This window comes from Plasmopara halstedii (assembly GCF_900000015.1).
Source record: "Plasmopara halstedii genome assembly, contig: Scaffold_614, whole genome shotgun sequence".
NCBI classification, from domain to species: Eukaryota; Oomycota; class Peronosporomycetes; order Peronosporales; family Peronosporaceae; genus Plasmopara; species Plasmopara halstedii.
In genome coordinates this window covers 1,051,479-1,065,059 of record NW_020187532.1, presented here as the reverse complement: position 1 = coordinate 1,065,059, position 13,581 = coordinate 1,051,479, and the positions used below count along the sequence as shown (strand labels likewise).

The 13,581-nt window shown below is 45.7% G+C and overlaps 3 protein-coding genes across 3 annotated transcripts; 2 read left to right on the top strand and 1 right to left on the bottom strand.

The window, feature by feature from the left end:
* Positions 1 to 1,398: 1,398 nt before the first annotated feature.
* Positions 1,399 to 3,701, top strand: PHALS_12242 (poly-specific ribonuclease parn; the record flags this gene model as incomplete). The annotated part of the gene is made up of 2 exons (XM_024727753.1): positions 1,399 to 1,532; positions 1,595 to 3,701. 2 exons carry the CDS (start codon positions 1,399 to 1,401, stop codon positions 3,699 to 3,701), a joined length of 2,241 nt encoding a protein of 746 aa, XP_024578299.1.
* A 2,341-nt stretch (positions 3,702 to 6,042) lies between these two features.
* On the top strand, positions 6,043 to 8,033 carry PHALS_12241 (bzip transcription; the record flags this gene model as incomplete). The annotated part of the gene is made up of 2 exons (XM_024727752.1): positions 6,043 to 6,143; positions 6,245 to 8,033. The coding sequence occupies 2 exons, from the start codon at positions 6,043 to 6,045 to the stop codon at positions 8,031 to 8,033; spliced, it is 1,890 nt and encodes a 629-aa protein (XP_024578298.1).
* Positions 8,034 to 11,624: 3,591 nt separating this feature from the next.
* On the bottom strand, positions 11,625 to 12,023 carry PHALS_12240 (uncharacterized protein; the record flags this gene model as incomplete). Its single annotated transcript, XM_024727751.1, has 2 exons — positions 11,625 to 11,827; positions 11,945 to 12,023. 2 exons carry the CDS (start codon positions 12,021 to 12,023, stop codon positions 11,625 to 11,627), a joined length of 282 nt encoding a protein of 93 aa, XP_024578297.1.
* Between the last annotated feature and the right edge of the window lie 1,558 nt (positions 12,024 to 13,581).

The following is a 13,581-nucleotide window of genomic DNA, read 5'->3' as shown; positions in this document are numbered from 1 at the left end:
TTTGTATACTTTTGGAAGTCAAGCTTCCTCTGTGCAAGGTGCCGTGTGACCCGTCACAAGAGGCCAACCATATATGCCACACTCAGATAATAAGAATCGTCATGAATTTGACTTAGTATGCACCTGTTATAGCATTACAAATAGAAGGGCTATACCAAGAGAACAGTAACGGCATAGATGCCGACTTTCTTGCAAAGTAGGAGGCTGAAAATAAGTAAAGCTACCCACTCGGCACCAATTTTTTAATCAAAAAGGCTAACAGCAAGTGACGAATTGTAAAGTACCATAACTTGTGATATTCAGCTACTATGTCGGCGCAAACGTCAATTCTTATTAAGGATATGCAATATGATGGGCTGCACTTTGTACAGCGCTCTCGATTAAAGTAATGACTCAAATTATGGTGAAAGAAGGCAATATCTCTTTTACTCAGTGGACACCCCGAGCGGGATGCTGTGGGACTGGCTGCTTATGCTTCTTAAACTTTCTTGTGCACCAGCAATATTGGACCGTCTGGTGACATGGCGATCTTACATACGCAAAACACCTCTTCTGACGATATATTCGCTCATAGTCATATACTGAAACAACTTAACACAGATTTGATCCTTAACAGAAAGGTTCGTCTGCCTTGGTTCAGATTTTAGTGCTTGGATGTAGCGGATATGCGACCCGCTACAATCGTACTTGTTCTGGGAAAGAACGTATGGTCGGATACCTTAGCTTAGCTTCCTCTAAGCAAAGAGCTACGGCAGTTCCACCGCAACGCAACTATCATGGTAGATGAGCACCAAATTCAGCATGTGTTGATTCCAAGGGTGTTGTTCGTCATTGACCGCGATTCACGTCAATTTCTTTTATTTATCCTTGCAAGCGAATCCAGCTTTGACAATGACGATCAACAAGGCACAGAGACAAGTGGTAAGAAATCTTGAGTTTTACCTACCGTGTCACTGTTTCTCGCATGGACAGCTATGAGTAGCTTATGTCCAGGCTGATCTCAGATTCATAAACTGCAGTCATTTATCGAGTATTCTATTGGAGTTGGCAAAGGGGTGTAACTTTATTCATACAGTTTTTTTTCAGATAAAATATTGGCATTGCTAATCGCATTGCAGAACCCTGTCAGGGTGCACCCCTGATTATATGTTTCACTATCTTCGACATCATAACCACATGTATTCTCATTTACAGTAATTGTAAAAAGCAAAAGGTCATACCATCATCTTGCTTATGGGAAGGAAGGCAAAAGCTTCCCATTAATATCGACGCTGAGAATCAATGTGGCCTCGTCACAGACAGTAACAGTGACACCAGAATATTTGCGATGCTATCCGCACTATAATCTAGCATAAAATTTGAACTAGAGTAGCGATTTCTACCAATGAAATTCATGTTATGGTCGATGTACATGTGCAGGAGATCGTGCGTAGCGAGCTGAATGCGGCAGCGCTTGCTCGTCTGAAGGGCGTGATTCGTCGCAGTGCTTTTGTGGCAATCGATACTGAGATGGGAGGCATCTCGTGTCATGAGTGCGTCTATCCTATGTTCGTGACATCTTTAACCTAACGTTCTCTGCTCGTATCTTGAACAGCACGCCACGTCCTAGCGTCATGAATTCGATCGACGAGCGCTATGCTCAATTTCGTGAAAGTGCTCAACAATTTCCTCTCGTGCAGTTCGGTATCAGTGCGTTTCATTGGGACGTTGATGCGCGCGTCTTCCGCGTTGAGACATTCCAGTTCCCACTCTTTCCGGTTTTTTACGACAAAGACTCGGGTCAAAGTAATACCGCTACAGCTTCTCCTGATCGAAGGTTTCTGATCCAAACTAAGTGTCTACAGTACATCCGCGCACATGGGTTTGATCTGAACGCCTGGATCGACCGAGGAATTGGCCACCTGTCCCACTACGAACAGCAGCAGGAGCCGTGCAAATCAGCACTGGAACAGCCAGTCAGGCCTCAAATATTGCAAAAATTTCATCCATCCCATCGAGCATTCATCACAGACGAAACACAGGAGTTTTTAGACCACTTAATGACGAAAGTAAACCAGAAGATATCACTATTTCACGGAAGACAGCGAGAGAAAGGAGAAGAAGGGAGTATATTGTTGGATAGCGGGATTCGATGTAGAGCACGGCGTGGAAGTACGAAGAGCATGAGAAAGAACCATGGACGCGCTGGACGGCTTGGGAATGGTCAAGAGGACTCTTGTACGACGATGTGTACTAGCGATGAGATGGTTGATGTTCAAAACGGTTCGAAAGAGGAAGAAGACGAGGTAATGGCGGGAGCAGCTCAAGATGAACATGTTGAAACGGACAAGGACGTTGTTACTGAAATGAAGCGATTCTTGATGAAGCCAGTTACCGATGATTGGACGAACGAATTATGCGGCGCTTACGTGACTGACCCCCTCACCCCATTCCTTCGACACGCGCTGGTGCAGCATCTTCGTAAAGCCCTTCCCGACATTGAGGCAATAGATTGTCAAGTCGACAATACTGACAATGAAATCGTCATTCGGAATCCGTGGAAACGCTGCATTCGTATTGTTGTCACACGTAACAAAAGCCATCGACGTGCACTGTTGCTTGCTGACCAACAACTTGCAGACGATGAGAGGCGTGAGCGAAACCTTAGACTGATTGGCTTCACCGCCGTGCTAGACATTATTGTGGCTGCTCGGAAACCCATAGTAGGCCACAACATGCTTCTTGACCTCATGCAGTGCTTTTGTAAGTTTCACGAACCGTTACCCAATCGCTGCGCAGATTTTCAGCACGAATTACATGCTTGGATTGGTGCAGGTGGTGGCGTTTTCGATACCAAGACACTCGTTGATCAAGCAATGCGAACAACCGATTCATTCGCTACACATCTGACGCACACTTCCCTCGAAAACTGTTTCGCTGTGCTGTCAAAGCACCCATTTTACGGCCCGGATGTGCAGAGTGTACAAACCATACACGGCGACAAGCCACTAGACTCGTCTCAGTCATCTCTTCAATCTCACCAGGCCGGATACGATGCTTTTATGACGGGATATGTATTTCTACGTGTGTGTTCTGGTCTTGGCGTGTCGAATGAAAGTATTGTATCTCTAGGGAAGAACTCGAGCGATTCAGCCAGGTTTACAGATAACACATTGGAGTCGTTACGGAATGTGCTGTATGTGAGCAACTTTTTGCCAACGTATGTGCTGAAATTACCGGGTCCGTACCCGCTGCCAACTCCTACACCCTCGCGCTCTCGGTTTGTACGAATGAAGCTGACACGAACGCGTACACCCATAGCCCCGGGTGATTCGCCATTACTTTCCACGAATGCATCCCCAGTGCTAAGGACGTTTCACATAAAGCATTGTGTCGGTTGGGTCCTCAATTTGCAGTCGGGAACGAGACTTGTCAACGTTTACTGGGAAGGAAAGCAATGCGTTTATGTTGAGTTACCATCTTCCGAAGCTGTAGAGCAGCTACTAGCAGTACGTGCCCAGACCAAAGAGTGCTGGGCCTCCAAGAGCGATCCAATGCCGTCGATTGGATGCGTTGATCTGGAACGGTGCTCTGCAACAAATGAATGCGTAGAAATAAAGGCAGGGACAACTGATCCGGCGCCACCACTTTTTGCACAGCAATCGACGAGTGACGATGGAAAGTGTCGAAAAAAACGAAAGAGCTGTGATATTGCACAATGAAGTGATACAGAATATTAATTATAAAAAGAGTTACTATCATTGAACCACCTACTCAACCTCTTTCTTTGGTCTTCGAAGTTTCAATCAATGAGCGAAGCTTGTCTGACATTTCTAAAGTTCTCCAGCAAATAGATAAAGCTCCATTTGTACTCTAATAGCAGGCTCGACTATGATGAATTGAACGTACATGTTGAAATCAGCATGCCGGTATACTTTTGGAATTCGAGTATTGACGCATACTATGATGATGATGTCTACGTTTTGTTCGCCCCTTACCACATTAACACTAGAAAGTCACCATTCTACCTACCCACTATTGACGCATCTATGCTTTGTTTGTATCTTGAAATTAGCTCTCGAGAAGCTGGCTAATCCCATTAGTATAAAACCAATATGGATCCTCTGACATTTAGGTGAGATCCTTCACCTGCATTGTGAAATACAGTTACAGTGTTTACATTGATACTTCACCTCACTTTTCGTACGCGATCAAACGTATTTTGCATTGCACTCGCCGCGCAACGCTGAAATGTCGAAACTGCTGAATAAATAGATACACATCGAATACGCCGCTTAAATCTAATACGCTATATACTGCAAAATTTAGTTTGGATAATTAAATACTTCCTGAAATTTCTTCATCAATATTCTCTATATTGGCTACTACCATAATACTAACCTTAAAAACATAGCAGGGGGGACCTACAACAAGGAACTCACCCCTAGTAAAAAATGGCCGTCGAATTTCTTCTCATATGCGTGTTATGGTCACGCTTTGCATATGAATGATCTTTGATCTTCTCAAGATTGAATTGTATCTAGTCAACAAAAGCACGTGCTCCTAGTGTCATAGGATCGGACTGGAAGCCAGGTTATTACGCAGCAAATTTAATGGATACGCTTTATTGAGTTAGTGGTAGTATTTGCACCGAATGCAAGAAGACTCGTTAGTTGGCGCACCCTGGCTAACATCATTGTATAATTCGAGCTGTCAATCTTACATGTGATACATAAAAAATTGACTTGTTTTTTTCAAATCACCAGCCGTTTCAGAACGCAAGTAACCGATGGGCAATTTTATTTGGTCCAATTCTATGGGACAGGAAACGAGCGCAGCGTAAAAACGAGCTATCGTTTATGCTTGCTCAGAAAAAACAACGTTTACTAGACGATCGATGAAGAATTCATTACTATGCGTAGTCGTGGTAGTACTATAATCAAAAAAATTGGTTCGAGCAATGTTCCCTGTGCGTATTAGATTGCACGTCAGAATGTGCTTCAAATCATTTCCCACACTGGATTGACGAGCGAACGCGCAAGAAATGTCTTGTCCATTGTTGCACTGTTGAGATAGTTAAGGGATTTGAATGTCTGTTGAAATAAAACGGCGCGCCCGATGAGCTCAGCCTGATTAAGATCATAACATCCTGGCAAGACAAACTTTTAGTGCGGAGAATTTAGCTGTCAAACACTACAACATTCGAGTAATGCATACACGGTCGATCCTACACTGTAGCCTGCGTCGCTCTTGTTCCGCTTCCTGGGTAAAAATTGTACTTCCCATCGTGCGCGTCGCTCTGCGAAACTCGCGGTCATCTCGATAAACCCACAGTGAAGCACTGTGCTGATCCACTACTTTTAATTCCAAGATAAATACTATCAGTTGAGCTTAGTATTAAAGCAATGATGTAACCATTCGATTGATGCTAAAGAGTACCATTGACATCAAATGGAACACTGTTCAGTGTTTTGATGATGCACAATGTGGTTATTAACTTTCATACCTGCTGCTATCCATCTAATTCAATTGCAATAATAAGTGATGGGCATCATATGGTCACTCTGTCGTGGGAAAAGATCGTGTTGTCTATACAGTACTTACATACTGTAGCAATCGGATGAAGCTTGAGGCGTTAGTTACCAGGTCGCAATATGATACACAACCGCACGACCGCTCAGACTTACAACATGACAACCATTCTGCAACCCAGATATCTCAGTAAGAATATTTTATATAAAAGACGAGATGGGATTGCAGTGAAGCTGTTCCTCCCTCGTCTTCTTACTGTCTTGCACTGAAGAATAGAAATTCTGAGCACCAACACTGCTATTTATGTCCTAGATACACAGTCTCGGCTGACCATCATGAGCTTCGGTGCCGTCAGATGGATAACTAATTTACTACTATACTGCGATCTTTGCAGGTAAAAAGATATCTTAAATAAAACCTTAATTCCAGAAGGCGCATACAGTGTGTGTGTGGTGTACATGAAAGATCAGTAGCAAACCAAGGTTTTTCTCGTATGCTTACCCCCCTCCTACACAGTGCCCATCAAAAGTCATGCGCCGACCAACCCCAGTGTTCAAAAAGGAAAAGGAGTCGGACAAGGCAAGCCACCCAACCAAGTTAGCAGGATCTTTATTGTATTTAGAACAAACAAGGTATGTCTTATCTTTCTATTCCTCCTTCGGTCTGAAAATAAATCGACCGGCTTCCTACCGTACAGAAAGAATACTTATTTCTATTTATCTCCTCTCCTTAGAACACTGCCGTACTCACCACAAAGAGAACGCACGAAGATGACCGATTTCATTCGCACTATATGGCACAACTCCGCTACGCAACCGCGTAAGTCTGCTACTGAAAATAAGCAAACTGTGGACCAGATCCGATTACCGACTTCAACAGCAACTACTTTGCCTGGAGGGCTAGACATACATCAGCGTATTAAACTAGAGCCACCAGCCTCCCCTTGCATGTCTTCGTCCGCGTCTGATTCCGACTCAAGTAAGGCTCAGCGCATGGCTCGCGTGAATGCACGTCGTGATAAGCGGAAGCCACTAGATACTGACGTGGGGCACGGTACGACAAGCAAGAAACTTAAAACTGAAGCTGCTTTAGACCCTAGCGGCGAGGAGCGACTGCGTGCTATGGAAGCGCAGCTTGAGCACTTGGATCCAGACTCTAAGGAGGCTAAAAAGAAACGTCGTCTTATTCGCAACCGCATGTCAGCGCAACTTCATCGCGAGCGTAAGAAAGCATACGTAGGTCAGCTGGAAGATCAGCTGCAAGCGAAGGAAAAAGAGTTAAAAGCTCTTCAAGAGCAACTGGCAGCCATGGCCGTTGAAAGCCAGCAACTAAAGCAACAGCTTAGTCGCAAAGAACGTAGTTTTAATCACGAGCTACAGATAAAGACTGAACCTGTGCTTCTTGAGAAAGCACCAATGGTGGCGGAGGAGACTGCAGTGGATTGGGCGGCGTGTTTAGAAGACATGGATGAAGCCATGGTGGGCGAAGATTTACTTTGCGATTTGGATGAGTCCCCTTTGACTGCGTATGGTCTAAGCTCTATTAGCGAAGACCCTGTGGCGACTGCACTGGCTGAAGAAGAGCAGCGTCAGAGAGTGGACGCGCAAACACAATCACATCATGAAATTCACGCTGCAAAAAAGAACCTGGCTATGGTTATGGCCATGATGTTCTCTGTTACGTTTTGTGGTCATAACAAGTCGATTGCTACCGTCGCTGATGGTAGCAACTTTTCGTCCATGTTTCATGCTGTACCAGTGAAAGAATTGTCACAAATGAGTATTGCATCTCGCATCGTAGCCTGTCTTGAGAAAACGTCTTGGGAGGATTTTCAAGATGTATCATCCTGGACGGCCTCGGCTGCCAGTGCTGTTGCTGCAGCAGTGGCCGTGAATGCGGATAAAAAGTCGCGTGCTCGCCAAGCGACTTCGCCGTCGGCTGCTTCGGACGTTACGGACTCTGGATCGTGTACGACTCCCAAGCAACTAGAGGAAGGTGACCGAAATTTTGAGACGGATTTAATTGAAAAGTTTGTCTACCCGGTCGACGAACCATTTGCTCCTGCTCTTGCAGATGCAACCTGGTTTGGCGCGGATAGTGATGACTTTGGTCATAGTGACGCTGAAAATGACGACGAACAAGTCAAGACGACGGTCAAGCCTGTGCCAATGACGTCGCGCCTTTATGAAAAGCTCACGAAGTTGTGGAAGGAGAAAAATCAGGTGTTGATGACGGTGTTAAATGGCAAGAATGAGGTGACTCGACGCTCTGTAGCGGATATGAGTACGATCCGCAAGGGTATGACCACGGGCGCTCTCTTTCCAATTACTGCTGCTAATGTTGCGGCATCGTCTAAAAATTTGCCATTGAAGAAGCACGACCGCTCGGTCACTTTCCTGTACCCGTTGAGCGCTTTTTCTGAAGACGAACGCTCGGCCGCCTTTCCCCATACCGCATCGTCGGACCACGTATTTCTTGAAGTGTCATGCCAGATCAATGGCGCAGCGCACGCTGTCCAATAGCGTGGTGGAATAGAAAAAATAGTATTAGCGAGTGCATGCAGAGCGCTGTAGTCAACATTTATGTAGAACGTATCGTGTCTTTAAATTTATCAAACGTACTCGTGACAAAATCTTTAGAAAACCCGAAAAATATATAGAACAGCGTTACAGATACTTTTGTATGGAGTTGCAGTACTAGATTCAGTGGTAGTAATTTGGATGATGGTTTCACATATACCATAGCAACTTTTTTGAATGCTATATCCGGTGCAGTCAGCGCAAGACAGGGAAGTTAGCTCAATGATACGGATTACGTCCCATATACCCACTTAAGTCCTTGATTCATAACATCTGCTACATAACGAACGTACCGGTCATACATGCCATTTATGTTAGGCCACAGATTACAGTCAATTAAATATCGTTATTTGTTTTGTACTCATTGATGGATTTCTTAAGTGAAAAATGATAAAATTGAAGAAACGCAAAAGTCGAAGGCGAACGGCTGTCGCTGGGGAATGTCAAGTTGAACATCCTTAGTGGAACAAAACAAAATTCGGCAGATATAGAGAGCCTTCAAGAAAGCTATGCAGTTTCCAATCTTTCGAAGGCAACATCAGACAACGAATAAAAATGAGCTGACAGAGGATGCAGCCGACTCAATATTACATCTATTACCAAGTGAAGTCGTTTGGTTGATTCTACAGTCATTTAACAGAAGTTTGCAAGCGGATCTTCCCAACTGAGATTACTTGACGATGATTAATGTTGATGATAATCTTGAGTATAAGTTAGCGATTAGATATGAAATGACTGCTAATGTCAACGTGACCTTGTGCATGCACACTTTAATTTGAGCTACTCAATTGCTTCATTTTTTAAATTGAAATTTGCGTACCCAAGTTACACCAGTGGAACGTTAAACATATTCTTTCATAATGATCGCCGACGGGTGGGCTACCGAGAGGGATATGTGAGGTATTGTACCTCGAGGATGTCAAGGTCAATAGAATATAGCTTCCAGTGAGTGACTTCTTAAATCCCAGTTGTAAGCCGTAGAAGGTCGATCAACAGTGACGTACAACGCGCAACTCTAAAAAACAAAGTACGTGAAAATTTGATACAGATACCATCTTGCAACGGAAACAGAGCTAAGTTTTAAAATTTTCGTTTAACTTGATAATTCGGCAGCGTGCTACGCTATTACGGGGTTAAACGTACCTCTGTATGACCCCATAGATCTGAATTACACAAGTTGGTGTAATCATACAATGGTTTGGCTACCATGGAAGGACTGTCACTTTTTAATTGGGATAACCTAAGGTTTTTGATATAGGCGGCTCTGCTGCAAATAAAACCAATTTAAAACAGCTCCCATTTTGAACGGAAGAATGTGTTGAGGTTTCTGAGTACCCTTGGAGGTAGCGGATTCTGATCCGCTACACTCGTACTGGTTCTTGTATGTAAAGTAAGGGGGCTATAGCTTAGCTTCATCTAAGCAAAGTGCTACAACAGCCCCGCTGCACTCTATAGCACTTGTAGTCAATCTAAGCCTGAATTGTTACGACCGATCCTCTGTGAGGATGGAGCAATTCTCCTATTTATCCCAGGAATGCAGAATGGGCTTAAGAAGCTGGTGTCTCTGCTTGGCCCTGAGGGCGTGCAACACCTTTCTTCACAAAGACCGGAGGCGATAAGCGCTCGCCCAGCGGCGTTACAAACAATGAAGTTATTTGTTAGAGCATCTACTGCAAAATATGTCAGCGTTGACTGCGTCAATGACGCCAACGTCGACAACGGGTAACTCCTCCCGATCCAGGCCGCTCAAGGTGAGCGTTATGACCTCAAACGTAAGAATGGAGAGAGTCTCATGCTCTGTGTTAGAGAAGCCGAGATGGCTATGGCACCCGCCATGCTTCAGAAAGAGCAACAGCGCGTGAAGCTAGCTATCTCCAAGCTCAAGGACCGAGCACGAAAATGGGCACTAACGCGCGGGGCTTCGATTTAAGCGGCGTTCCATTCGTGGAAGAAGCTGGAGCGTCAGCTTTTGCGAGTGTTCTCGCCGTCCGACCGGGCAAGAGTCGAGAACTGTTATTGCCGGGGTGGCAGCCGATCCTCTCACCGAGGCGGTCACAGTGACCGTCTTTATGGAAGACCTCAGCAGTGGCATGGCCAGAGTGGAAGTCTTCCGTGTGCATCTGTCTTCTTTTGAAGAAGCGGTGGATTTGGCATTGAATACCAAATTCAACTTTTAGCCGGCAATACTTGGTTGGAATGCACACCCTCAGAGCTCGTCGAGCGGGCCTAAGCCAATGGATCTCAGCTATGCTGAGAAGAGAAGAGATGGCTCCGAGCTACCGAGCAGCGTTTAAACACCAGACGATGTTTTGTCTGTGGAGACACTCGTCACCTTCGGACTGGTTGCCCCCTGCGCAAGGCGCTTAAAGGTTCGTCGAGTCGACATTCCGCTTCTAACCAGTCTAATTTGTCGCGGGGAAACGGCAAAACACAGTAGGCGTCGGGCGCCCTACTGGAGAGAACTGAGATCTGTTGTGCCTCAAAGAGGTAGAGGGCAACAGGGAATAGCTCCGTGCTCCTGAACACGGAACGTGAAGGAAGCTGGGCTTGCTGGTCGTAAAAGCGACCGTGAAGGGCTTTGAGAAGCCATAGAAGATTCTTATCGATTCCGGGGTGTCGCGAAACTGTGCTCGATGCTACAGATCGAAGGACGTCAGCTGAATACTGAGACGCTGGAAGCGCGGTTGAGTGACACCGTCACTTTTCGATTAGCAACGGGGACTTATGTCACTGTGCCGAGGGTCCCTGTGGACCTCGGTGTCAAGATTTTTGACTTCGATAGCGTGGAATGCTGCTTAGGCTTAGACTTAGATTCAAGGTATGACCTTATCATTGGTATGGCATGGTTGGAACACCATGAGCCATAGATTGATTGGAGGTCGAAGAGCTTGAGCGCTGATCGAACGTCTCCTAGTGGAGCTTTGGTGAGTCATAATCCCTTCTCTGCTAGGAATTAGAAGCGCTATTGGCGCAGGCACTGTACCGGGACGGTCAATGTTCTGGATATCGGGTCTTCCGAGTTGTTGAACACTGAAGGTGTATTGGACAAGTGTCCCGAGCATGACTCGCGAGCTGAACGTGGAGTGGCACGCAATCCACGGGGTACTGCTCAAGAATCAAAGCAGTTGCTGCATGCCAAGAGTGGAATAATTTATTAAAATTGCTTCGAAACAACATGGACTAGTCATAAAATGGCGTCTACAAGAATCCAGATCATTCAAGCTGTCTCAATATAAGAATTCAATCTTATCGCTACCAAACTACACCAACCATTTTATGTCTTTGTTTGCGATCTGCTGCGCACTGATAAGTGTTATTTCTCAGATTATAGCTATGCGAGAAGAATTCCCCAGCTTACAAAAAGGAACGTTTTGCTATGAAGCATAAACTCGCTCAACTTCGAGCCACTTGATTGGTGAGCAGCAATTTCTAACTTACACGGACCACGCTCGGTCTGGACCGCAGTCAAGACACCACACGTACCTCTTACTACGCCTCGATGGCTGACCATCCTCCCCAAATTCGGTGGCTTCATTACAAGCCAGATAAGTGTCCCGCAGCGTTATATGTAGCGCGGACCTGATTATGACTTTGAATAACCGGAGGATTGACTTTTGGTGCAAGCTCGTCCCAGATGCTCTTAAAACGTTGATGATGTAACGATGGGCGCTCAGCAATTTCTTTTCGCGATGATTCGCAGCTCATGTTATCCGATGTGATGCAAGTTGGTTGGTAATCTAAGCGAGATTCTCAAGCCAAAAATATTGATCGACATTTCACCGTATTCGTCGATCCTACTTTCGTTGTGTTATTCCAAAAAAGTTTCTCGCCTCAATATGTGTCTTTGTTTTTACCAATGATGACCTCGGATTTCGATTGATATAGAAGCATCATAACTTCCCGATAGGTGGACAATAATTCATTAGAGGACATTCTTTTCACTATTGCATTATTTGAATTAGGGATCTTGGGTACAAAATTGTCTTTGTACCTGCGAGCTCTGATAACATTTGAACCAGTCTCCAGCCTCTAGCAAAACCTTCGTGACCACCGTCCAGTGGATTACGTGCCACTCCACGCGCATCAGAAAGGTCTCGCCCTTGATACCTCGGCCTTTGGTCGATCACGCCACTCTTGTCATACAACGACTGAGCAGTGCTCAGTGAATTACGCGCTACTCCACGCGCATCTTTAGGGTCTCTGCAGCAGGGCTGCCGTAGCTTTGCGCCTAGAGGAAGCGTAGTTAGGCCACCAACCTTTCGTTCTATGCTTAGAACAAGTACGAGCTTAGCGGATCGCAATCCGCTTACTCCAAGAGTAATTATAGCCTTAGCCCAAGGCCAATTAGCTCTTTGGTAAAAATTCAAAATTTACTTTATTAATTTTTTATCCTAATTTGAAATGCATAGATTTTCCTAAATATGTATAGTAAAATCTAAATACATGCATAACTTCTGGCTATCTAGCCCCGTACCGTATTTTTGTTTGGGAGTGGTCACACCATGTTTATCTGGTGTGACCCACCCCCCTGTTACCAGGGTATGTGTAACCCCGTTACACTCTTCCACATTAAGATTGCAAACATTTACAGATCCAAGCGATTATTGCCTCAATGAGGCTTGCGTGTCCGTCAGACACTGCGTTGGAACAAAACGACTTCCGTGCTCAATGAGACCTGTGTCAATGACACCGTAGTCTCCAAGTCTCGCTAGTTCCGACAGCACACACGGGCAGAGCCCAGTTTCATCTACCGCACATGGTGCCATGTCGGACCGTGTCTCCGCGGCATCGAGGGATGTAAATCTTAGGCTCGATGAGCCCGAGTGTCACGTTTACGCACGCTAACGGTGGCGAGTGACCTCGTTGGGGATGTGAAGGTGGTCTACGAGTCTGACACTCCTTTTCCCGTATGGAATGACGGATACATGTGTAGGCAGGTTTTGAGAGCTTGATAAAACCAGGTCTCCGACCTCAAAGCTTTCCACTTTGCCTCTTCCTTTTTCATCTGCATATCTTCCTGCAGGTCTTGGCTTTCAGCCATCGCATCGCGATCGTGTCGTAGGACACTAATGGGATGGCGGCGTCAGCGGGACGCGAGGTTGAACCAGCCCGTTCACGTAGAAGGTGTGTAGCTGGTAGACAAAAGCACTGCATTGTTCAGAACATACTTTACGAGTGGCAACATGGCGCTCCAGCGCCTCGGCGTCTCAGCGTAGACGCTGTGAAGAACGTCTTCGATGACGCGATTCGCGCTTTCGGTTTGCCATCGGTCTGTGGATGATCCGCTGTCGACATGTCCAACTTGGTGCCTAGCACCTTCAAGATAGTCGACCAAAATTTTCCTGTGAAACGGGGGACTCAATCAGAGACAATCGACTCTGGGAGTCCCTGTTGTCGGAAAACACGATCCACGAATAGCGTTGCTGTACCGACCCCATCGATGGTGTCTGGCACCGCCGCCAAATGTGCCATCTAGTTCAACCGGTCGACA